At 42.8% G+C, this 24,489-nt stretch overlaps 1 protein-coding gene across 1 annotated transcript in view; it reads left to right on the forward strand.

Annotated features, from left to right (window-relative positions):
* Positions 1-24,459, forward strand: part of galnt16 (UDP-N-acetyl-alpha-D-galactosamine:polypeptide N-acetylgalactosaminyltransferase 16) — a 36,965-nt gene extending 12,506 nt beyond the window's left edge. The window contains exons 5-15 of the mRNA XM_080783616.1: positions 1,302-1,367; positions 6,486-6,607; positions 11,569-11,656; positions 13,070-13,154; positions 13,889-13,992; positions 15,563-15,689; positions 16,135-16,227; positions 17,052-17,135; positions 17,837-17,963; positions 18,556-18,672; positions 23,306-24,459. Of these exons, the coding sequence (XP_080639742.1) occupies positions 1,302-1,367; positions 6,486-6,607; positions 11,569-11,656; positions 13,070-13,154; positions 13,889-13,992; positions 15,563-15,689; positions 16,135-16,227; positions 17,052-17,135; positions 17,837-17,963; positions 18,556-18,672; positions 23,306-23,449 (1,157 nt within the window). The 3' untranslated portion in view covers positions 23,450-24,459. The remainder of the gene's footprint in view (positions 1-1,301; positions 1,368-6,485; positions 6,608-11,568; positions 11,657-13,069; positions 13,155-13,888; positions 13,993-15,562; positions 15,690-16,134; positions 16,228-17,051; positions 17,136-17,836; positions 17,964-18,555; positions 18,673-23,305) is intronic.
* The last annotated feature ends 30 nt before the right edge of the window (positions 24,460-24,489 follow it).

Below are 24,489 nucleotides of genomic sequence, written 5' to 3' on the forward strand. Positions count from 1 at the left end.
ACGAGGACCATTTCAGATTGGAGGTGGAACTCTGTATCGAGGAAAAATACAATTTTCCTTACTGTACTGGTTCATACACAATGCAAATGTCCAATTTCATAACGCATGTAATTTACAGTTCATGCTACAGGCCTATTGCTCTGTGAGACACTATACCTTCTGTATAATAAAAGTGGTTTGGATTGAAGACATAGTGTGAATATACTTGATACATAATTATACTGAAGTGAATGCATAGTGTGAATGTACTGTACAGGATACTGATTCATAACAAAGTGAATGCAGTGTGAAGGTACATGATAATGTTGCTTTCGGACAGAAACCTGCTATCTCCATATTCTAACTTTTTGTATTTTCTGCCCTACATGATCTTGATCATACTATAGCAGTATAGCGTCACACAAAAGCACCGAAAGCAGCAGATCCACAAGCTCGAAACGACATGTTTTCAGCTTGTAGATCTGCAATTTTTTAATTCGAACATTGTTTGGGCATATGAGGTTTCCACCCGACAACAGAGACGATATATTGGTTCATACTGGAGTTGTGATGCTTTTTCATCTCAGTTGGACTCCAGGAAGCCTGTGACTTTCTGAGTGAACACGTTTCAACTAACCAGGGAGCCCCAGCGAGAGAGAGGATTAGCATAAGAACAGAGCATTGCTTGCATGTGCGTGTGCGTGTGCGTGTGCGTGTGCGTGTGCGTGTGCGTGTGCGTGTGCGTGTGCGTGTGCGTGTGTGTGTGTGAGTACCGCGTAATATGGGAATAGGCTTCTCTACAGGGCTTGTTTATGCAACAAGGATTTTGAAATAGCTTACAGTTTTAGCATGCCATCAGTAAAACTTTGTGTGCAAACTGTGCATTAGTACTTTTTGCAGAGCTGGGATGCTACAGTGATGTGGAGGGGGTATAGATTGAAACTTGGGGTTTGGATCGTGCATGCATGATAACTGTGTACTGTGGATTAATGTGTGTTTTCGTATGTCAGCGTGAGTTTCAGTGATGTGTACACGTACATCTATCGACGCACGCACGCAATCTATGGTGTGACTGTATCTGCATGCATGCACACGTGTATGCACGTGTGCAAATACAGTCACACCATAGATTGTGTGCGTGCGTGCGTGCGTGCACAAGTGCGTATGTGTGTGATTGTGTTTACACACACACAAGAGGACAAGTGTTGCGGAGTGTGAGAATAGAAACAGCTTATTTCGTCTGTGTTCTCTTCATAACATAACCCCCCTTTCTCTCTCTCTCTCTCTCTCTCTCTCTCTTTCTCTCTCTCTCTCTCTTCCAGCTGAGGACTGCCAGCTGCTTTCTCAGATCCCCAAAGTGCACTGCCTGAGGAACGGCAGGAGAGAGGGTGAGTGTGGAGGACAGGATTCAATCGTCCTGCTTCACACGGTGGCCATGTTGCTCTGACTTCGTACCCAGGGGGTGGGAAACCCCATGGCCCTCAGAATGAAGTGTACTTCATACCCAGGGGGTGGGAAACCCCATGGCCCTCAGTATGAAGTGTAACCAGGGGGTGGGAAACCCCATGGCCCTCAGTATGAAGTGTACTTCATACCCAGGGGGTGGGAAACCCCATGGCCCTCAGAATGAAGTGTACTTCATACCCAGGGGGTGGGAAACCCCATGGCCCTCAGTATGAAGTGTACTTCATACCCAGGGGGTGGGAAACCCCATGGCCCTCAGTATGAAGTGTAAGGGCAAAATGGCCACTGTATTGAACAGAGACCAGACATGAGACCGATGATTTGCTGTGGCGACCCCTGAAGGGAAAAGCCGAAAGGAAAAGAAGAAGAAGATTGAACAGAGACCAGACAGACCAGAGAGTCTTTGGTCTAATAAGTATGGTTAATTTGGCATGGCATGCACACACACACACACACACACACACACACACACACACACACACACACACACACACACACTCACAATACCTACACAGTCTCACTAATGGACTCAAAAGCACTCATACGCAAACAGATAGCTAGCTTCCACATGTTTTCCGTTTGTATAAATGATCAGGTGATGGTTGTAAGTGAAAAAGTGAGGCAGAGATTAAGGCCTTCACAATACAAAGCGGAGTGAAGTTCCCATTGTGTCATGGAGTTCCCTCTGCCCAAGTCCATTATTTTTAGGGATACCTCGTCATGCATTATGGCACCAGTCCTGTCTTGGGCAAGAGAACTGGCTACCCTCGTCTGTATTTAGCCTTGAATGGAAACTACACAAATCGGGAGTACCCAGGAGCAATGCAGTGTCAGGTACCCGTGCGCGTCTGCCAGACAGGCCAGATGATAACGCACCCTTAAGCCCAGGGTAGGGTGCGGCTAATGGGTGTCGAATGCAATCGGCCGTAAGCGGTCTCTGAGACTTGTCACATTCAACATCCAGACTCTATCAGCTTCCAGAAGCAGCAAGCAGGGTTTGTAACAGGGGGTGAAATCTGAGGAGCTAGCTTGGAATCTTAAATACCAGCGAATAGCAGTGTCGGTATCCTTGCTGGAAGAGAGGCACAGAAGCTATTGAAGCCATTGATTTGAACTCTTATCAAAGTAAATCATCACATCATCATTCCAGGGAAATCCTGTCCTCACAGTCATCATAGCGTACATCCCAACTGAATAATGCACAACAAAGCACAGCTAGCTCGTGCAGACAATTGAAACTGTCCAGCCACATAAATTATTGGCTATCCATTCTGGACGACTTCAACACATCTCTGCCCAGAAGACACACACTGTTCACTTACAACAAACAAACTAATAACAATGTCACTGATACCGTGATAGGAAAGGACAGGTTGTGAGGAAGGGGTATAAGCGGAAAGATGGACCGCATGTCCTGAGACTCGCAATCAGTGGCAGAGAGGAGACACTTGGCTCTATCGTATGCCATGACTTTATACCCGCCAGCATTAACCACAATCTGTGAATTACGCATTTAGGATCTTCCACTATCCGTAAACGCAAACGGTATCTTGCGGCCACGCAACCCACTATACATTGTGTGGGTGTGTGGGCGTGTTCGAGGGCGTGTTGATTTCCTTGAAATTGCTATCTTGCCCACACGGGTTTAGGGCAGCGGAAAGTGCCTCCTCAAACCACCCGCAATGCGAATTCCATTTGATAGAAGAAGTTGGAGCTGCCTCTGCGTACAATGTTGCAAAACATTCACAGCTCAGAGGTCTCGTTCTGTCTTAATTATCCACATGGATCGATGGAAGTTGCTCAGTGGCATTTTGAAGCACCCGGAAGAACGATTTGGGCACCAAAATGTGCTGCCCAAAATGTGGAAGTGCAAACGAGTGCTCAATGTGAAACCCCAGCTGCACTGGGCGTCCTCGTCATAAATCCACGGGTCCGCCTGCAGTCGCAGCTCTGACCAGTAGGGCCGAGCGCTTCCAACGTTGGAGAGCATCCCTGGGGGCTTGGCTCAGGACTGCCTCTATTGAACAGGATCTGAAGGTCTGGAGGGCACTTGCCTGGACAAGGAGAGTGTTTAAATCCGAGATGGGAAATGACCTCAAGAGGTGGCTAGGATAATCCGTACTGCTATATGAGGCTGAGACAATGACATGGACAATCACAATACAGCAGGAAAAGGCCCTGAACACTATTTCGAATGGCATTTGATGTTACATGGGGATGGGGGAACCCCATCAGAAATGTGGACCTCTCGCAGGCTAGGGACAAGGTCAGGGAGAGGAGGATGAGGCTGGCAGGGCGCTGTGTCATGCACCCGGAACTGATGGCAAGCGAACTGACATTGCGGGAGCCAACCCAAGGCACAGCTTGGAGGGAAACACACTGCAATGTCACAGCGGAGCTAGCAACACTGCAGAGCTTCGGATGCTGTTGATGGATAGGAGGGTGTGGAGGGCAGAGTTCCAGGAGCCCCACGTTTGTTGTCTGCTAGTCCCCAGATAAATGTATTAATATACATATACAATATCGAACCCCTTTATCCATATTTTATACGATGGCCATTCAATTCATAGCAGATATTCAAGCTCACAGTGCCACGCTGCAAGCTTGTACATCTGCTATTTTGGAACATTTTATATGAACATACTTTCCAAAAACGTTTGTCAAAAAAAAGAGATGCTTATATTTTTACCACTTTCTATCCAAAACAGCTGCTACATTTTGCTTCCTGGTGTTGTTATGGTTACATGCAGTTTGATAATATTAGGATCATTGATTTAAGCTGTCTCAATTTCCATTATTAAGGGATATGTGGCAGCCTATCACAAATTAGTATTTTCTGTGGCCAGAGTATAATGTAGTACTAGAGTACTGTATATTTTGGCTAAATGAAGTGATTAAATGAAGGTGCCATTTAAATGTGTTTTTGCAGTGAAGCTGTATCATCAATCTTCCTCTGTCGCAGGGACTAGATGACAAGTTAGATGTTTTTTTCTTTTTTTCTGTAACCAGTAAGTGTACAGTCTTGGCAATGGTCCATTATGAATCTTTCCATGTGATGACTCTACTGCGTTTGACTATTTCTACTGTGTTTACTACTCTATTATTGAGGATTTACTTTTTATTAACGATCAAAATGAATTAATACATATCAGAACATGTAACCAACCTGAGTTACACAGTAAAGAAAGATTGGAATAAAGACGTACTGATATACGGTATGTGCCAGAAGAGTATCTCTCTGTGCTGCTCTCCCTGTTTGCCTACAGGCTGTTTTCCCATCTAAACCATAGGCTGACAGAGCATAAACAAGTTCATACTAGGCCAGTGGTGCAAGTAGTGAGGTAATAGGACATGCTGTGGGTTTGACGACAAGGCTTAGACATGCCTTGCAAATCAAGGTCAAACTTTAAAACTTTGTTAAATCGTTAGGTGTGTTGTAAGTCTTGCTAAATCTAAGTGTGTTAAATGTTAGATGTGTTCAATTGTATAGGTGTGTTACATTTTGGGTGTGTTAAGTCTTTATTTTTCCTCTTTGCCTGCTGTGTGCTATTGTTGGTGACAGTACCCTCCTTTTGAAAACAACTACTTGTTATATCTGTTAATATCTTATATTGGATATCTACTTCACTAATGAAAAGCAGAAACATTGAGGACTAAAGTTACCATATACAAACATCCAATACAAACATTCAAACATCCTTGCCTTATTATGGAGGATTATTGAAGAGGAACAACAACAAATGGCAGTGTTGTGCTTCATCGACTTCAAGAAGGCTAGAAGTAGACTATAGACTATAGCATGTGGAAGATAAAGCTGGAGTTGAGATATAAACAAGTCTGTGTCCTGTGTTCCATCAAACTGAGGAAGTATTCCAAGTGCTATTTACTTTAAAAACAAGAATGTTTGGCTTTTCTTAGTTATAATTCTCTGCTGTCATTTTCTCAAATTAAACATAGCTTATTTTCCTTGCAGTGTATGCTGTATGCCAATCTGGAATTAAACTTTAAGATGGACACGATGCATTTTTGTATATACCTTATTTAAGGCTAAGGTACCTCCAATAATTACATTTTTAAATTGTGGGTTCCTTTTCTTTTGAAAGAAAACTCTTGAGATGATGGAATCTATCCTTTTAATTAAATTAGTTTGGATAAAGCTGGAGGGAAGTAAAGCCTCCCTATAATACAGCTAGTTAAATTATAAACAAGCCTATCAAGAAACCCCATTATTGTTCCAGCACTATCGGTTTGGAAATTAATAAACATTGCCATAAATTCACTATGAAAATCTCAAACTGTGAGTGTTTTCCTTTTGTCAACCAAAGGACTGAGTTAACAGAATGTTTCAATTTAGTTCTGTCAATCATATTGGGGAATTTTCAAATGGTAAAATACAATGCTTAAAAAAACAAGTGACTCCATCTTCAAAAATATAACTTTTGCAAGTGAATGTTTCATGGTGACCTAAATGTAATTGTATTTTATAGTAATTTATTTTCTAATAGTACAAGTTCTGTCTCTGTATAGGATGACTAGTCAGAATGGCCTTGTTGTAAAAGGAGCTGTCAAATGCTTTTCAAACAGGGGACTCATTTTGCAACTAAAGTTTTCTAACTCTCAACTTTATTAGTGAATGCTAAAGTACTTCACAGTCTGTCATGTTGTTGTTATTGTTATTGTATCGCTGGCGAAGTATCGAAGTATCGTTGCTTTCAGGCAGAAAACATTTATCTCTATACTACAGTATCGTATAAAACTAGCAAAAATAGCCAATGTACAAGCAATGACAATGCGTCATGATGCAACGCATTGTGAGCTTGTAGATCTGCTATTTGGGGGTGGCTATTTTGTGGTGGATGTTTCCATTGGAACACAGGTTCTTTTTTCTATTCTCTGTTAAGTAACACTTTTGGACATACGAGGTTTCCACCCGACAATATGAGTATTTTTGGGGAATTTACTTTGGCTTGTGCCAGCTGGACAACTGGATGACCATGCTGAATTCGTTCCATTTATAATGCCACTATCGATGTCCCCCACAGGTCTTATTCGGTCAAGGGTGCGGGGAGCCAACACTGCCTCAGCGGCCATCTTGACCTTCTTAGACAGTCATTGTGAGGTCAACACTGATTGGCTGCAGCCCATGATCCAGAGAGTCAAAGAGGTACAGACCGCCAACCACCACCCGTCATTCACACTCTCCAATTAGACACATAATACATGAACTCTGGGAAGTAAAAAATGTGTGTGTGCACACGCATGCAGACACACACAGACACACACACACACACACACACACACACACACACACACAGTACACACACATACACACAGACCACATCACCCCACACACACACACACACACACACACACACACACACAAACACCACTACACGCACGCACGCACTCATGCACACATGCACGCACACTGCACAGATAATAATAGTGATCTAATAGATCACTCAGCAGTGGGATTTATGTGTAGTTTTCACAGATTAGTTGAAGACTTGTGCCATTCACATACGCCACCTTGTGATATAGATAATCTATATAGGGTGTAAATAGGAGTTCAATTAACACTGGATTTTACTGTGTAGTGTACAATGAGGAAAGTGTGTCTGGTATTAGTTTAATGGAGTGATTTCTTGTTATGGCAACAGACCTTCAACACTCACTAATGAGTAATAGGCTATTCTCTGAGAACCCAACGCAGGAACTGGGGTGTATGCAACACAGCTGTTTCCCCCCCCCCCCCCCCCCCCCTCAACACACACACACACACACACACACACCAAATACCACAACTCTCTGAAGCCACTAGAAACATTTTTCTTCATAATCACTTTTCCCACCCTCTTGCTCATGTATCTCCCCACAATAATCCCCACAAAAATCCCGACTCTCCCTCATTTTCCAGGAACACTTTAATGAATCATCCACACTTCTCCTCCTCCTTCTTCTTCTTCTTCTTCCTCTTCCTCTTCCTCTTCCTCTTCCTCTTCCTCTTCCTCTTCCTCCCCTTTCCACACTCTCCTATTTTAGCTGAAGCTCTGCAACTTGAACTGCTTCAGTTTTATTCACTAAACTCTGCTCTATTGCTTTTATTCACACAGTATTTACGTCATACATGAGTGGAGTAGAGCGGGGGGGAGGGGGGGGGGGGCTCCAGGGGGCTGTTGTGACACTGAGCTCATTCGCTCATGTTGATTCCCCCGCTCACCTAGATTTGCGTACCGTGCTCCACTCAGAGCCGTCCGAAATTATTTATTTTATTTTTGTTGACTTTGATTTGAAGACTCTGGATTTTCTGCTAAATGCCTAAATTGTAAGTTGTTTATAAACTTGGCTGATGTACATTGGCAATGTTGCCCATTGGGAATGCCTGCCACACTGTATACAGTAAGAGTACCGGTGTATACCCATTGGGAATGCCTGCCACACTGTATACAGTAAGAGTACCGGTGTATACCCATTGGGAATGCCTGCCACACTGTACATACAGTAAGAGTACCGGTGTATACCCATTGGGAATGCCTGCCACACTGTACATACAGTAAGAGTACCGGTGTATACCCATTGGGAATGCCTGCCACACTGTACATACAGTAAGAGTACCGGTGTATACCCATTGGGAATGCCTGCCACACTGTACATACAGTAAGAGTACCGGTGTATACCCATTGGGAATGCCTGCCACACTGTACATACAGTAAGAGTACCGGTGTATACCCATTGTCAGATTTATAGAAGGATAAATTAACTTAATCTGTCAAGACACATTTTGCAACCAAAGTAACTATAAAATAACAGACAATAATAATAATAAAAAGACACTTGTACACAAAACAAAACAATATTCAGAAAGACAGACACCATCATAGCAAAATACATTCTCATAATTCTCTACCATATAATCTCACCTATGTCTATCTTTATTCAATTCTCTACCATATAATCTCCCCTATGTCTGTCACCATACCTTGAATCCCTTTTGATTCACCAGTTCTATCTACCACACAATCCCGTCCCCATCCCCCGAACCAGTTTTTATCCAGACGACAGACGTTACCATACAAAACAACTCTCTCTCATTTAACAGACATATTTTATTCAGAGGACTCTACACTCTCAGCTGTGGAGGCTCATCCATACTGCATCACAGTCAGTCATGAGAGCGTCAGGCTCAGTGATCATTTACCATCTCCACAGACAGGCTACTCCTGTCTCTACACTCACTAATCAGACATCAGAGCCCATTCATACAGCGTCTGGTAGTAGAGGAGTACTGTCTTTGTCCAGGAGTGCTGGTCAGAATTGGCCCTGACAAACTGATCAATGATGAGCACAGCTACTATAAATCAACTTGTGCAAATTAGCTTATAATGACCTCAAGGCAGTAAATGAAAATAATCTTTAATTAATTTGTATGCAATAAATGGCTCCACACTATTAAAACTCCCAGTGAGTGTGTGCTGTTGGCTCTTTGGATATTGACAATTTACAATAATATTAATATTGTGATCAAATAATGATCACAGTGTTATAGGTTTATATCCTTTCTTGCTTTCTCTCTCGCTCTCTCTCTCTCTCTCTAACTGATGTAGACTAAACAAAAGGCAACAATAGCCACATGGAACTGTAATGTGCATGGCTACAAACAGCAAAGTGAGTGGGCTGTCTGTCTGGTGATCTGTAACCCCGGTTGGACAGACGGACACTGTCTCCTCTGTCCGGCTCTTACACAGAGACATTTAGCATGACATTTGTGATTATGTGATGTTGGCTGGAAAGCATGAACAAACTGCTCCACAGATGAATAGCATTTAGGGACTGGAGATATTTACAGTGCAGAGAAAGCAATATGTCCGATTGAGGACAATGAGATTTTCTATTCTTTTTCTATCCGATTCTATCCCATCCGAGAAACAGAACAGGAGAAAGTCAGAGATCATAACGTTGACAGATTGAGACATTATACGACCAACACTACATCTGTATAAAAAGTGCTGCGGTCTCTTCATGCACTGGTAGATCACAGCGGCTCGTTACAAGGCTAATAAAACCAGTATTGCTTAAAGCTGTGGAGAACAGCACTTTTGAGTGTGTTCTCTGGCAGAATGGTGTGTCACACTGTCCCCATGGTGTGTCACACTGTCCCCATGGTGCGATATGCTACAATGAGCATAAAGGTCACCGTGGGTTCACTTACAGAGTAAAGAGACTGACAGTATAGAATTAGAAGCAGATGTTGGAATTGTGCCTGATGTCACGCTGATTGACGGCGCGAGCACACGCACGCACGCCCATGCACACGCACACGCGCACATATGCACGTGCGTGTGCGTGCGCACACACACACACACACACACACACACACACACACACACACACACACACACACACACACACACACACATATGCACTGATGTGCACCCAAATATAAACAGACAGAAGCATGCACACACATGCAACATTAACAACAGTGTTGGCACAGTGAACACAAACACACACAATCTCAGACACACACACACACACACACACACACACACACACACACACACACACACACACACACACACTAATGTCAACAGTGTCCAGTCCACTGTTTACTTTTGAGTTCATGCTACTTCTCTCACTGAAGGTAACGTGTAACTCTTCACAGGCCAGTCTTACTGTCCATTTCTCTCTCTGTACTCAAATGACACACACTCATTTACATTTACTTTCACCATTACAAATGTACTGCTGCAATTTATCTGACACGTAGAGGAGCTCACAATGGTCCTCATTCACAACAGCGTTTACGCTCATAAAGTGACGTTACGTGAGCGGTGCGTGAGCGGACAGGCATTTACGAGGATTCCCACGTTACGTGGGAATTCATGGCCATCTCTGTGAACTTGACGTGTTCGCAGAGTATCACTTGTATGCGCTTCTAGAGGCATATTGGTCAAGTTAACCTATGATCCTATACAGAAACTGCCCCCGCAAGCACGACACCTTTTTATTAATTTATTAGGATATTTCTATCATGCGCGATTGGGGCTGCTCACTCGGCAGCCTTCTACTCGAAGTGCAACGCGATGTGAGCTTGTAGATCGGCTCTCACGGACTCACGCTGCATGTTAAAAAACAAACTCACAGTTATAATAAGAACATACACTTATCTGCATTCTGCACTGTACGAATCCAACGTTGTTTAGTGTAGTAATGCCTGCTACACTAAAGTTTAGTTTAGTTTATAATTATATACATATAACTCGCGCTGTTTGCTTGAAGATCTGTCCGTGCAGAGATCCGCCTGTCAAAATTAACTGCTCTACAAGCTCATCGCGGCTGTTGTATATAATTTAAATCTTGGGAATCCTCTGTGCAGGCTATGATGACGTATTTGGGCGTGGATGTTCCATCAAACCAGGTGACACCAGGCAAATCGCTTGGGAAAAATGTGGAAAGGATACACTCGGCGATCCGCACAAATGAAGTGATTACACCAGCTTCTCTGAATAACATGTCCTCTCAACGTAGCTTGATCGGACGGATTAATATGATATCAATACGCATCTGTTTACGCATCAGTTACACTGTGGCATATTTCTCCTTTGTGAATGAGGACCAATGAGCGCAACAGAAACCTAATTCAGAGAGTGACCGTGTACTCTAGTTGTCCTTATGTCTTCAAAGGTCCCACGCCACGCATATTCATGTGGACATGCACACCCACACTTAAAAAATAACTGTGATTATTTTATTGTAGATCTGTTCTTTTTGCGACTTTGTAATGTAAAATAGATTTACATATTTTCTCAGATTTGCACAAATTTTGACTTAAAGGTTTTTTACGGATCGTTTATTCTGTGTGCGCTACCGTTAATGTGATTAACATACTGTACATTAATTAAATTCATTTTTATGGCCCCACTGGCCAATGAATGACCAGAGGGGGATATCAAAACCACAGGCATGGACCATGTACAAGACCTTGCACACACACTTGTACTTACATATGCCACCATGTGTGCACTCGCGCACACACATGCACAGCATGGGAATATGCTGTGTTTGCTGAAGTGTAGTACATTGGCTCAGGAGAGGTGTGACAGTCTGTTCTGTTCCCTCTTCCAGGACCATACCCGTGTCGTCAGTCCTATCATCGATGTCATCAGCCTGGACAACTTTGCCTACTTGGCTGCCTCTGCTGACCTGAGAGGAGGTTAGTGTCAAAGAAACAGCTAATATTTAGCCACATTAACCCTGACGTGCCTGTCTTGGCCAAAGATTTTCAAAAATTGCCAAAGTTGTTCATTAATGTTTTATTATTAGGGGTGAGGCCCAGAGGGGTGAAGACCACTTATTGTTTTCGTACGGGTTCCGAAATTTTTCACAGTTTTGGCAGTTCTGTGCTGTCGTTCGGCAATTCAGCAATATGGTAGGGGGTCGTGAGAATCGCCCAAGAACTGAAGCTCACAGTCATTCATCAAAGGACCTCTGGCATTTAGATCTCCCAATGAATGAATTATACAATTTGCTCTATCCACTTTTTTTTAACGTCAAAAAAAGATTTTCTTAACCTGGTTAACCACTCCCCCTTGAAATCACATTTCCATTCATTTGTGTGGAGTCTGGACCCAGCTAATGCATGGTTGGCTGCGGGAGTACAGTGTTGACAGACACAAGTGACGTCAGTCTCCAACCAGCTATTTCAAGCGATCATTTCTCTCAAGTGTTTCAATGGCTCATTGTGCATATTGCATTTCGCTTTTTTCTTTATTGATTTATTGCTTTTATGGCTTCTTATCGATGCTTGCAGCTATATTTGTTATTGTTTTTCTTTTTTAAACAATGAAAATAGCTGCTCTCCAAGCTCACAACACATTGCTATGCATTGTTTTGTGAGCTTGTACATTGTACTATTTTCAGTATACATGTAGGGCTTAAGTGGTTAACACATAACACAGTTTTCTCTCTATTGGCGTTAATAAAACATTTCGAATCAACTATATCATCAGAGATATGTGTCCATGGTTACGGCAGGTTCTCTAACTTGCATTCAAGCCAAGATCAACGAGAAGACGGTATTGATTTTGGCTGATGGTTTCTGGGTTTACATATTCAGTATAGCTTGCCTTAGGCCAGTAGTTGGAGCATATATGTCTCCACTTAATAGCTTTGTCTTTCTTCCTGTTTCTGTGTCTTATACACTGGATCCTAAACATTCATGACTTGAACATGCACGGTAGGCCTACATCATTATTAGACCTACATTTACCCTTCAACAAAATGACTGGATGGTTTGTTGCAATTGTAGAAATATTCTGCCTTAAATATCAAATGTTCAAGGTTTCAAGCATGTTCAAATCATGTATACTTTACATTACTTTAGAGTAGACCATTTTCAAAATTCTGTATTTTTCTACATTTTGGAATAAATTGCCAATTTAACATATACACAATATTTAGGTGCCCACTGCCCACTCTTTCGGTTGCCCTTACTCTTATTTATTCTTTGCACACCTTCAGCCATCCTCTCTCGCCATCTCTCACATAATGCTCAGATTCCATCAAACCCCACCATTCCTTTCTCTCTCTCTCTTTAACTCTGTTCCTTTATCTCTGTTGCTCTCAGGTTTTGACTGGAGTCTGCACTTCAAATGGGAGCAAATTCCCATTGAACAGAAGATGGCGCGGAGTGATCCCACACAGTCAATCAGGTAAGCCTGCTACACTCTGTATTTTCTCCTCCTTAGTCAGTTGTACAGACAAAAAAGTCCTGGTATGAAGAGTCATGAGTTATGACATCACAAGTGGAGCTAGTTGCTAGTTGTACTTGTTGTAGGCCTATGTATTGTATTTCCTGTAGTTGGTATAATATTAACCTATAAATGTACATGTCTAGATCAGGGGTTTTCAACTGATTATGACCCGATTTGGGAACCACTGTTGTGTTGCGAGGGGGGATATAGGTGTGGTGTGGGAGAAGCTTGAAATGAAATATTGACTGTTAATAGTTTCATTTCATTTGTTAATTTGAATGAATTAAATCAAGCCCTTAACAGTAATTATTTAACTGACATATGCTAGTGGGCCGGATTGAGAACCACTGATCTATTCCTTTCCTATATGGTTGCGCTTATTCTGTTATCTTAACCAAAAAGAGTCTCCAGTCCAGTCTCCAACCAGTTATTTAAAGCGATCATCCTGAGTTCTTTCAAGTGTTTCTATGGTTCATTGTGCATATTGCGTATAGCTTTTTTGAGGGGCGCTAGCCCCTCCTTTGTCCAGCTTTGAGGGTTTATGTAAACACAAACGTTGTTCTAACACAAACATTAAATGCCATTGATTATGATTGGCCAGCTTTGAGCGTTTGTCCAAACACACACATTGAATGCCATTGGCAATGAATGGCCAGTGACAGCATCACAACCTCTAACTGTGCAACCTGCAGGACTCCAGTCATTGCAGGTGGGATCTTTGTCATGGACAAGAGCTGGTTCAACCACCTGGGACAGTATGACACTTACATGGACATCTGGGGAGGCGAGAACTTTGGTGAGTTTGCTAGCTGCATCTGCAGTTATTAACGAAATATATGCATTCAGGTAGACTTTGGTTAACATGTTTTAACCACTTAAGCAGTGTTTTATAAATTTGTATCTCTGCTAGGCCGGATGGCTATAAGGCCGGAGATTATGTTGGCTGTCTGTATGTATGTATGCATGTCGCATCGCAACGCATTGTGAATTTGTGAGCTTGTACAGTTGTAGATCCTCTATTTTTGACACTGTCATTTGACGAAGTAAGCCATTCATTTATAGCCTGGCTCCACTCCCTGAATTGCTAGCCACGCCCATTAAAATAAATATGTTCTGAATAATGGAGTGAAACGAAATGAAAATTCAGGCTGAATGTCAGGCTAATTCATTCACGGAAAAACATAAAAGTGTGATAGAAGGTGTTTTGATACGACAGCGGCGATATTGGAAATGTAACAGGGAGCCTGTCCTTTCAGGGCTTTAGCGATACCGTTTTTCAGATACCACTTGGCCTTGCGCTCCCCGCACCCACCCGCCTCCCCGTTGTTCTGGCCAAGACCACGCCACTGATCATTGGATAGATGACAGAAAGAGAGGCGATATTGTTTTTCAGACACCACTTGGCCTTGTGCTCCCCCGCAAACCACCTGCCTGCCCGTTGTTCTGGCCAATACCAGGCCCACCGCCGACGTGTCTCATTGGATAGATTGAGGCCTACGTGTAATCAGTAAAATCTTAAAATCAATTCTGAAACTTAAATGGTAACCAAGAGATCAGTAATATGGTTGTGTTTCTTAGTACTAGTTAGCAGTCCAGCAGCTAAATTATGTACCAATTGGAGATCGACTTTTGTGGTTAATTATAGCGTTTAAGTGGTTAAGCAGAACACTGAGCCTCTATTGACTCCACAAATACAGTACATTCTCAAAGACGAACATTAAGCCTAACCCTCAAAATGCAATAACGTTGCTAATTTATCCTTTGGGTTTCAGGGGTCATAAAACTAGCTAAACACACACCATGTTTTTTATATGCACATAAATGTTCAAATCAAATAAGAACTCCATAAAATTGTGGCATATGTTTCATCCATGACCATGAGAGCAATGATAATGCTTTATATCAAACCCTGCTATAACGCCTGGCTGTGGAACACTGCAGTTGTTGTCCGCTGGTGGGTTTGACGGGCCTTGTGGCATGCTGTCTGATAGGCCACATGTGTCCTTGGAATGCACAAGGCAGCAGAGCATTAAATTATCCTTGCAATGTATTTTCAAACAGCTGATTTACAGTATGAAGCCATCTGGTGCAGTGCATAAAACAACGTCACAGGTGGACACTGCCAGTGCCAATATTGAGATGGAAGTAGATAAAGAGAGAGAGAGAGAGAGCGAAAGAGAGAGAGTGCGTGCGTGTGTGCGTGCGTGCGTGCGTGCGTGCGAGAGACACACAGGCAAGGGAAAATATATGACAATATGTGCGTTCATCTGTCTATAACCATTTAGAGACACAATGCGCAACCAAGTATAAACCAGGCTTAAATGTACAGTATCAGTCCTGCTCATATCCTGGCTGTGGTCCTACAGAGCTGTCGTTCAGGGTGTGGATGTGTGGAGGCAGCCTGGAGATCCTGCCTTGTAGTCGTGTGGGTCACGTCTTCAGGAAGCGACACCCCTATGACTTCCCAGAGGGCAACGCTCTCACCTACATCAAGTGAGTGTGCTGCACAGAAAAAGGTCGAGACCACGCAGACGTCCTGTCTGCTGCAGTATGTGATTACAATGCACAAACATAAACCATAACCATAGCAAAGCAGCCTATGTTTGTATTGAATGTTGCATTACATTTATTTGAATAAAACAGGAAGCATTACTCAAGGAGTGAAATAATTTCACTGGCTTTAGTACAACCGAGGAATTTTCTAGACTGGTCTCGAAAAATTCCATCCCTTGACATTTACCGAAGACAAATATTGAAATGAGTGACACCATTGAATCCGGTGGCACATATTTTGTTTGTTTTTACAGTCAAAGGCTGATGTCTTCATCTCCTGCAGCATTACAGTATATCATTATGGTGGTAGTAAACAGTGGGAATGTTTGCAACAGTGTCATTACTGTGGCTGAGCAGGTGTTGTTGTGTATGTGTTGACACACAGGAACACGCGGCGGGCCGCAGAGGTGTGGATGGACGAGTATAAACAGTACTATTATTCTGCGAGGCCCTCGGCACAGGGCAAGGCCTTTGGAAGGTCAGTATTACCACTGTCTTCTCTCATCATATCACTGAACCACATGAACCGTGAATACGGCCACTATTCTCCTTCAAACGTTCGGTGAAGTAGCAGATCTCAGATACAAGCTGTCTGTGAGCTTGTAGATTGTCTTGGTGTTGAGGGAAAAAAAGGTGCAGGCGAATTATAAAGCCCAACAGGACCCCGATCAACTAATCCGGTTTGTATATATGGTCTAACCCATATACGGTTTGACCCATTAAAACCGGGAAAGCATTTGTGTCATTTTAGATTTTAACTACTTTAACCATTATTTTAGACTTTGTCTGTTCAAAAATAGCAGATATACAACCTCACAGTGCATCACTTGAGCTTGCTGATCTGCTATTTTTGAAAGATCGTGAACATTTGTGCAATTCTTTGAATATATACAGTATATTCCCTGGAACAAAATATTTTGAGATGGGGTTCGGCGGACAAATACATCATTTTCAGGGTAGTTGACATGAAAAGGTTTGAGAAACACTGATATAGAAACAGAGTTGAGACAAAAACTGTATATTGATACTTTATTACATTTTAGGCAACACTGGGACAGCATACACAACAATATAACAGCGAAGACACATTACTCAATATTAGTAATAGATTCCCATAAGTGAGCCTGTACTGTACTGTTCTATTCCAGCCAAGGGCGCTAAAATGCTAACCTGCTGGCCTCTGGGGAAGGTTGCAAGTCTACTGTCTGGAAGTAACTCTCTCTCTCTCTCTCTCTCTCTCTCTCTCTCTCTCTCTCTCTTTCTCTCTCTCTCTGTTGTTTCAACCCTGATCTGTCCTTTCAGCATCACAGACCGTTTGACGCTGCGGCGGAAGTTGAACTGCAAGCCGTTCCGTTGGTACATGGAGAATGTGTATCCTGAGCTGAGGTGAGAAGATGCCCCTTCATCTTCAAGACCATCATTCTGCATCACTAAGCATTACCTTACACTAGGATGAAAGAATGCTTTTCAGAAGCATTACAGATGCGCACGCACACATGCACGCACACACGCACACAAACGCGCGCACACACACACACACACACACACACACACACACACACACACACACACACACACACACACACACACGCACACAGACATACACACATCTGCCTGACATCAACTTATTTTATTTAAGCAATATTACACTCGAGGGTGTTCTTTATCGTCATTAATGCACGCCTACATGTACCGCAGGCGTGCATTAATGACGATAAAGAACACCCTCGAGTGTAATATTGCAATTATACAACAGTTACCCTTAAAACAAATATTGGAATTGTATGTGAAGGTAGATCCAGGGACAGTATGTGCAGCATGAGCCCTGTCAGCATGTAACCTTCGTATCTCTTCCATGGATAATATATCTTCATTTAATTGGATTCACCTGCATCGCGCCCTTACACATTTATAACTGTGTCATTCCTCTGGTTGTTATTTTGGTACTAGGAGCTGTCCCTTAGCAACGGAATCCAATTACGCTACAGAGCAGTGAGTCAATTCACTCCATCTGTTCTTCTCTGTTAAAACAACCCCTCTCATTGTCTCCCACCCCCCCAACTCCTCTCTATCGATGGCTCCCCCAGGATTCCTGAGCAGGAAGCGGTGTCCAGCGTGCTAAAACAAGGCGGGCTGTGTCTGGAGACCCACGGGACGGACAGCTTGGGCCTGGCCGAGTGCAGGGGCACCGGAGCCAACAGGCCACAGTCGCAGGTCTGACTTCCACCACTAGGGGGAGATTCAGGCACCTCAGGGGTCTGGGGATGGGGGGGACGGACATATTAGAGATAACAGCTGTGTAGAAATGTGAATCCGGATCATAATCATAATCCTTAATCATAAGCCTTTATTATAACAATGAATGAACAGGAATTTTTCTGGGTGGCATTGATGCAGGGATTAAGAGATGATTACATATATTAGTAAAACATATGTATACTTTACACTGGCAGTGGCACACGTGATGGTATGGGGCGGGTGCAACTGGGTTCCTGCATTCAGAACAGGTCCAAATAGAAGTATAGAAGTGGAATGAATTGCACATGTTTTGTTTGGGATTTTACTTGATTTGAACGTTGACACAGTCCACCGTGTACAAAATAGTTAGATGTGTTTGAGTTAAGAGAAGTGCTCTTTCTTCATACTTGGAGGTCTCACACACCTCCAAGAGCAAAATGACTGATGATGATTTAAGTTCATCCTGAATGATTAACATCACCACAGTCACCACCACTGCTCAAAGACAGCTCTTAGGTAACTAAACTAACTAGCTTCACTCTCCGATCTTTTTCCATCCGTTTTGCAGAGGTGGGAGCTGATGGAGCCACTGCTCCGCCAGCAGGACCTCTGCCTGGCCATCACAGCCTTCACAGCAGGCTCAAACGTCAAGATGGAGGCCTGCAGTGCAAAAGAGCCCAGACAGGTGAGAAGAACAAATATCTCCTTCATGTGTTCACAAAGGTCTACTGATAACAGATGGCCACCCTGCTGCTGCTGACTTTAATTTACATACAATCGATGCCATGTCATGCGAGAGCGTAAACTAGCAACACCAACTCAGGAGATCCTGAATTGCTGCCCTTCACTCCCTCCTATCTAGCATCAGGGTCCGTGCTCTATAGTGTTGCTAGCTCCACTGTCATGCTGCAGTGTGTCTATGTAGGTGGTGCGTCTCTTTCCCCTCCTAGCTAGTTGTGCCTTGGGTTGGCTCCCACAGTGTCAGAGTGCTCGCTACCTGTTCCGGTGCCTGACACAGTGCCCTGCCAGTCTCAGTCTCTGACCTTGACTGTGATCCACGGGAGGCCTTTGTAGAGGTCCACGTTTCTGATGTGGTCTGCCCATGTTACATCATCAAGTGCTATTTGTAGCATTCTTGTATAGACGCCATGGGCTCTGTATAAAGATGTATGCATTCTGCTACCTACAACAAATCACACGTGAGAGCTGGCCAATACAACCACAGTTTGTACACTGTGGGCCAAAGAACAGATCAGCTTTCATAAGCAGTACACCCAGCGTACCAGCTGTGCCAGTACACCAGGATAGGGTTGGTAGAGGGGCCAAGCCCAATTTGATAACTTCTTGGCTACTGCTGTCCCAAATATCCTGGAAAACACCTTATAAAAACACAAATCAACATCATATATAGACTCACTGAATTTTTTTAAGGAATTTCACCTCAGCTTAGATAGTAGTATTAGAGGAATTCAATTTGTTTAACACATACCAGATGCTAGCTGTCACTCACTTGCAGTATTAAACGCAGACGTGGAAGAATTTTGAAGGTAAGAGAAGGGGTTGTTGTCTGCATCTCCTGTGGACCACACTACCAGACCAGACAGAATGAAGAGAATGAAGCCCTGTGTGGTGCTAGCTCCAATCTGACCAAAATGATAGTTGATTTTTATGGACGCCGTAAAAAACAAACACTCCCATAACTTCAGACCCCACCCTGCCTCTTCCAGGCTCTTTCTGTGTGGATGCCGACCACTCGCATCCCTGCTGGACATGCAGTTGGCTTCACGCTTGATTTATGGCAATGAAGAGATGAGTTTTTAACTCTGACCATGTGTGCGTGAGAGTGTTTGTGGGATACGTGCCAGCCTATCCTCTCATCTCCCAGCAGGCCCTTCTCCATCCTTTGAGGATTCTTTGGGTGCTTGCCCATCAATAAGCAATCTATTTAGCTGAGACATTTGGGCTCTGTGTCCTCTAACTCCTCTTGCTATCAAATGCACCAGAGGAAAGAAAACAAAAAAATCTTGCATTCTGATTTCTGACATTTGTCTACAAATGAATGAGAAACTCGTCGTATTTAACCCACTGAGGTATCTCATTTAGAAGTTTCTCCATCCATATGAACAAATTTCACAGTGGAGGTCTACTGTCAAATGCATGGCTTTGCGCAACACAAGATCATTAACGTCATCACCACATTCTCAACATTATTACATTTCTAAAGGTAGCTCTCTCTCTACACCTCATCAACTTTGTTGATGAGTGTCGGAAATCGTCTGTTGCCGAAGATCTACTGTTGAATGAGCGGTGGGTACACTGTCGTGTACTGCGTAGATATTAGTCTGGAACTTCGGTGTGGAAGATTCATTTCCAAGGGGCGCGGTTAGAAACAGATTCTAACGTCACAGCAAAAAAGTCTCACTTTGAATAGTGGGCTCTGATTGGTCACCCACAACTCTGGGATGAGCTAAATGTAATTCAAACTGAGAAGTGCCAGACCAATCTCCCCAGGGAATTTTCTTTTCCTGCTGCAGATTTGTCTGGTTTCCAGGCTAACACACACACACACACACACACACACACACACACACACACACACACACACACACACACACACACACACACACACACACACACACACACACACACACACACATACAGAAACACACAGACCCTCTCTCCTTCCATAGACTAAAATTAACGCCTGACTGACCCAGTCACTTTGATAAACCTCCATATGGCTACAGGAAGCTGTACTTGGCACTGACTTTGTTGTTCCTACAACCCCTCGAACTAGTTTATCATCATGCTAATGACCTAGGCCTTTAGACACGCTGATTCACACACTGATTTATACACAGCCAAGTCTCTCCTTTTGTACTTTTCTTCTTTAAGAGTCTCTTAGTCTTAAAGAACAGGCTAAGCCAAATAAATATAAAGCCATCAGAATTCCTTGAGCAAAAATACAATTCCAATGTAACTGGACTGCGGAATGTACTTCAGTCAGACACAGACATCAAAATGAATACAAATTATTGCAATGACATTTCGTTGTATTAGAGGAATTTAGGGGATGCAGGTGGTGTTTATTCTCTAACTGCATTTTGAAATGAAATATTTGGCATTGTGGCTCTGCTCCTGTGATGCAGTTTGTTCACAGACAGGTATTGTGGTAGCAGCTAGAGACGTTGAGCATGTACAGTAATAATAATAATAATAATAATATTATGTACAGTAATAGTGAATGTTGGTCTGCTTAGACCACGCAGATCCAACCATTAGATTGTGGCCATGGAGGGTGTATGTGCGTGAGAGACCAGCTTGACTTCCATGCCTGCCTGAACTACCGCAATGCTACATTTGTATTTACTGTGATCGATACTGGTGATTTGAGAGAGAATGGAAGGTAATAACAACCTGTTTGCAAAGATTATCTTACAATAGGAAACCAGGCAGTCCCACTCCACTTTGTACATTTGCTAAACAATAAGAGGCTAACTAAAGAGAGAGACAGCATAGATTGAGGCTTAATGAACACTTGTGAGATGAATCAATAAAGATGAATAAACAATCACTCTAGGTGTGATAATAATTGCAGAGCAATGTAGTAGTCTGTGTTTCTCAAATAGCGGGTGAGATTACAAGATTTTTTACAGAGGGCATTTCCCATGCATGCACATACTGTAAGACTATTGTTAACAAATGACCTTGCAGCAAAAGCTTAACGAAACAGAATGCAGAAAAGATATAAGACTGGACTCCTCTAGACAAAGTCAAGTGAAATGATTATAATTCTCCCATTCTAAATGGGAGAAAGGATCTGGTACAATTTGACTCCATGTCACTTTTAGTCACCTTTCACTTCCATTCTGCTGGTTGTGGTCTGACAAACATTGGATGGATGGTAGGCAGGTATATAATGCGGGCATCTCCAGAGAGACAGGACATATCCACTTCTTCACTATTATCACAGATCATTATTAACAACATGATCCCTAGTATCTCTATTCTAGGGCAAAGATTTAGCAAAAATAGCAGATCTACAAACCCAATGTGTTGTGGGCTTGTATATGGCTAATTTCAACAAAGAGATTCAGTATAGTGGGCCAAGTATTAAGCTCTAGGGGACTCCGTTCAACTACTTACTACTGTATATGGTTTAAGTGGTTAAGTACCAAAATGAACCATCATTGATCATTATTATATTACAATTAAGTATGAAATAACAAGAAATGACCACAAAAAGCCTTGATTACTGTTGGCTACTGAGCAGCTCCACTGTAGTGTACACACAAAGTAAAAATGTGAGTGTCAACTAGACTCCATTTGCTTCCATTTGTACACTCAGAGTTATATTAACACTCTTTTGGATATTCGCTATCTTCATTTGGGGTCCATCTTTCTCATATTTAAATGAACACTCAGGATTTTACCGTGTAGGCCTAACTTTTATTGTGCTTTCACAGTCGTCACTGAGGGAAGGGAACCAGCCTATTGGGGTTCAAACGGGTTCTTCAATCGTTTGGACTCTTGCAGCCCCCAGATACCCCATCATGTTTTGTGTTTCTTCTCAAGATTTTACAATGAATCAGATGTTACAACTAGATCACTAGAGGGGGACATTTTATGTGCATGAATTGATGTTTTTTTCCTGCTGTGAGATGGCAGAGTGCCGCATTCTGCAGCTGGGCTTACTGTGATTTTCCCCCCACTACTAAACACAGCAAGTCAATCATTCTTATTATTATAATCCACGTCTGACTCAGGCTCCATTACTCAACACTAAGTTGAACCTCTTGCACCAATGCACATGCACATGAACCAGAAAATAATGAAGAACAGACCATGGGCTAATATTCCTGTAATGTTTCAAATGAGTGGGAAATATTATCTCAAGTAAGAGGTTTAGACTAGAGTTTGATGTCCACATCAACGAATTATGACTGTCAACCATTAGAGAAAGGTCATAGGTTGAATACTCTCAACAGCCAAAATAGTCATTTACAGACATGTTTGCTGTCAAAGTGTCTTTGAGCAAGATACTGTAGGCCACTTGTTCTCAATGCGGGGTTCTTGGGGGTTCCCCTGATTGATTCTGTAGTTGAACCCTTAACAGTGTAGTTTGGGATCCTAGAGATAGAAATTCTATCAAACGGGGGTCCGTTCTGCATATAACAAGGGAGGTCCTTAATTTATAAAAAGGTTATAATCACTGCTGTAGGCAATATCAGATTCAGGACATCAGCTATAAATGCCTAAAATGTTGAGCTTGTGACTGTTCTCACCTCTTTGTATGTTCCCTCTGTCCACTATTCCAGAAATGGAAGCCAAAAGGGGCAGCATTACAACACATGGTCAGCGGACTGTGCCTGGACAGCCAGCCTCCATCGGGCCCTCTTGCCATCACTCAGTGTCGCCCCCAGATGGCCAGCCAGTCCTGGGAGCCGCAGCTAATCACCTGAGCTACAATAGTCTGGGAGAGGGAGGAGAGGAAGCAGATACTGGCCCTGGCTTGGGTTGGAAGGACCCAGGGGATCATGTCTGCATGAACTGTCGCCTTGGTGATGGATGAAAGGAACTGTCTTTTTTGTTTTGTTTTTTTTCTGTGACGTCTACTGCGAGCCCACGTCTTGCTGCGTCTGGGTGTCGAGAGTGCTGTTGAAAAAGGATTTTAAGGTCTTTCTACGCTACGGCATCTGAAGTCCTACCCTCATGTGTACAGTGCTTCAAACTCTTAAGGATGCTGTCGTTCCTTGTTTAGAATCATCTGAGCTTTTCATTGAAAACCGTTGAAGATCTCACTTATTATTTCCCTGTTATCTATCCTGGCCAACGAGTCACTTACAATTCCAGAATTCAACAAAATGGAGTGGGTATTGTACCATAGATAGAGCATACGCTGAGCATTGGGGCAGCGGTGGCCGAACGGTCTTGATATCGGAAGGTCGCTATTTCGTATCCCCGGACCGGCACGTTAAAATTACCACCGCTGAAGTGCCCTTGAACAAGGCATTGAACCCCTACCATGAAATGTTCTATGAGCAGGGCATGGCTGTAAACAAGTTCTTGAGCTTAGTCCAGTTACCTTGGGTAAACATAGTAACTTTCTTTCTTTCTTATACTTATCACTGACTCGGTCAGTGCCGTCATGTTGCAGGCAGAGTCTTATTATGTCAGGGTGTGTCTGATGATGGTGGCCAGGGCAGCTGTATGTATAGCCAAACTGAGATCTGAGCTTTTCTTTTTCTTTTTTTTAAGAAATAAAAAATGCTGACTAGCAGTCTTGAAAAGTACCATGCAAAGCACTGTCAGGAATATTATTTATTGTTTTGCATGGTCAGACCCAAAGAATGTTTTTCTTTTTGTTTGTTTTTCTTTTTTGTCTCTTCAAGGTTTTATGTAAATATATGAAGCAGATGACAGCTTGTTTTTTTGTGTACGGAATTCTGTGTTGTTTGAAAAATAAAATGTACAAAAAGATTTTTTTCCAGTTATTGGTTTG

This window comes from Protomyctophum bolini (assembly GCF_963924005.1).
Source record: "Protomyctophum bolini genome assembly, chromosome: 15".
Taxonomy (NCBI): Eukaryota; Metazoa; Chordata; class Actinopteri; order Myctophiformes; family Myctophidae; genus Protomyctophum; species Protomyctophum bolini.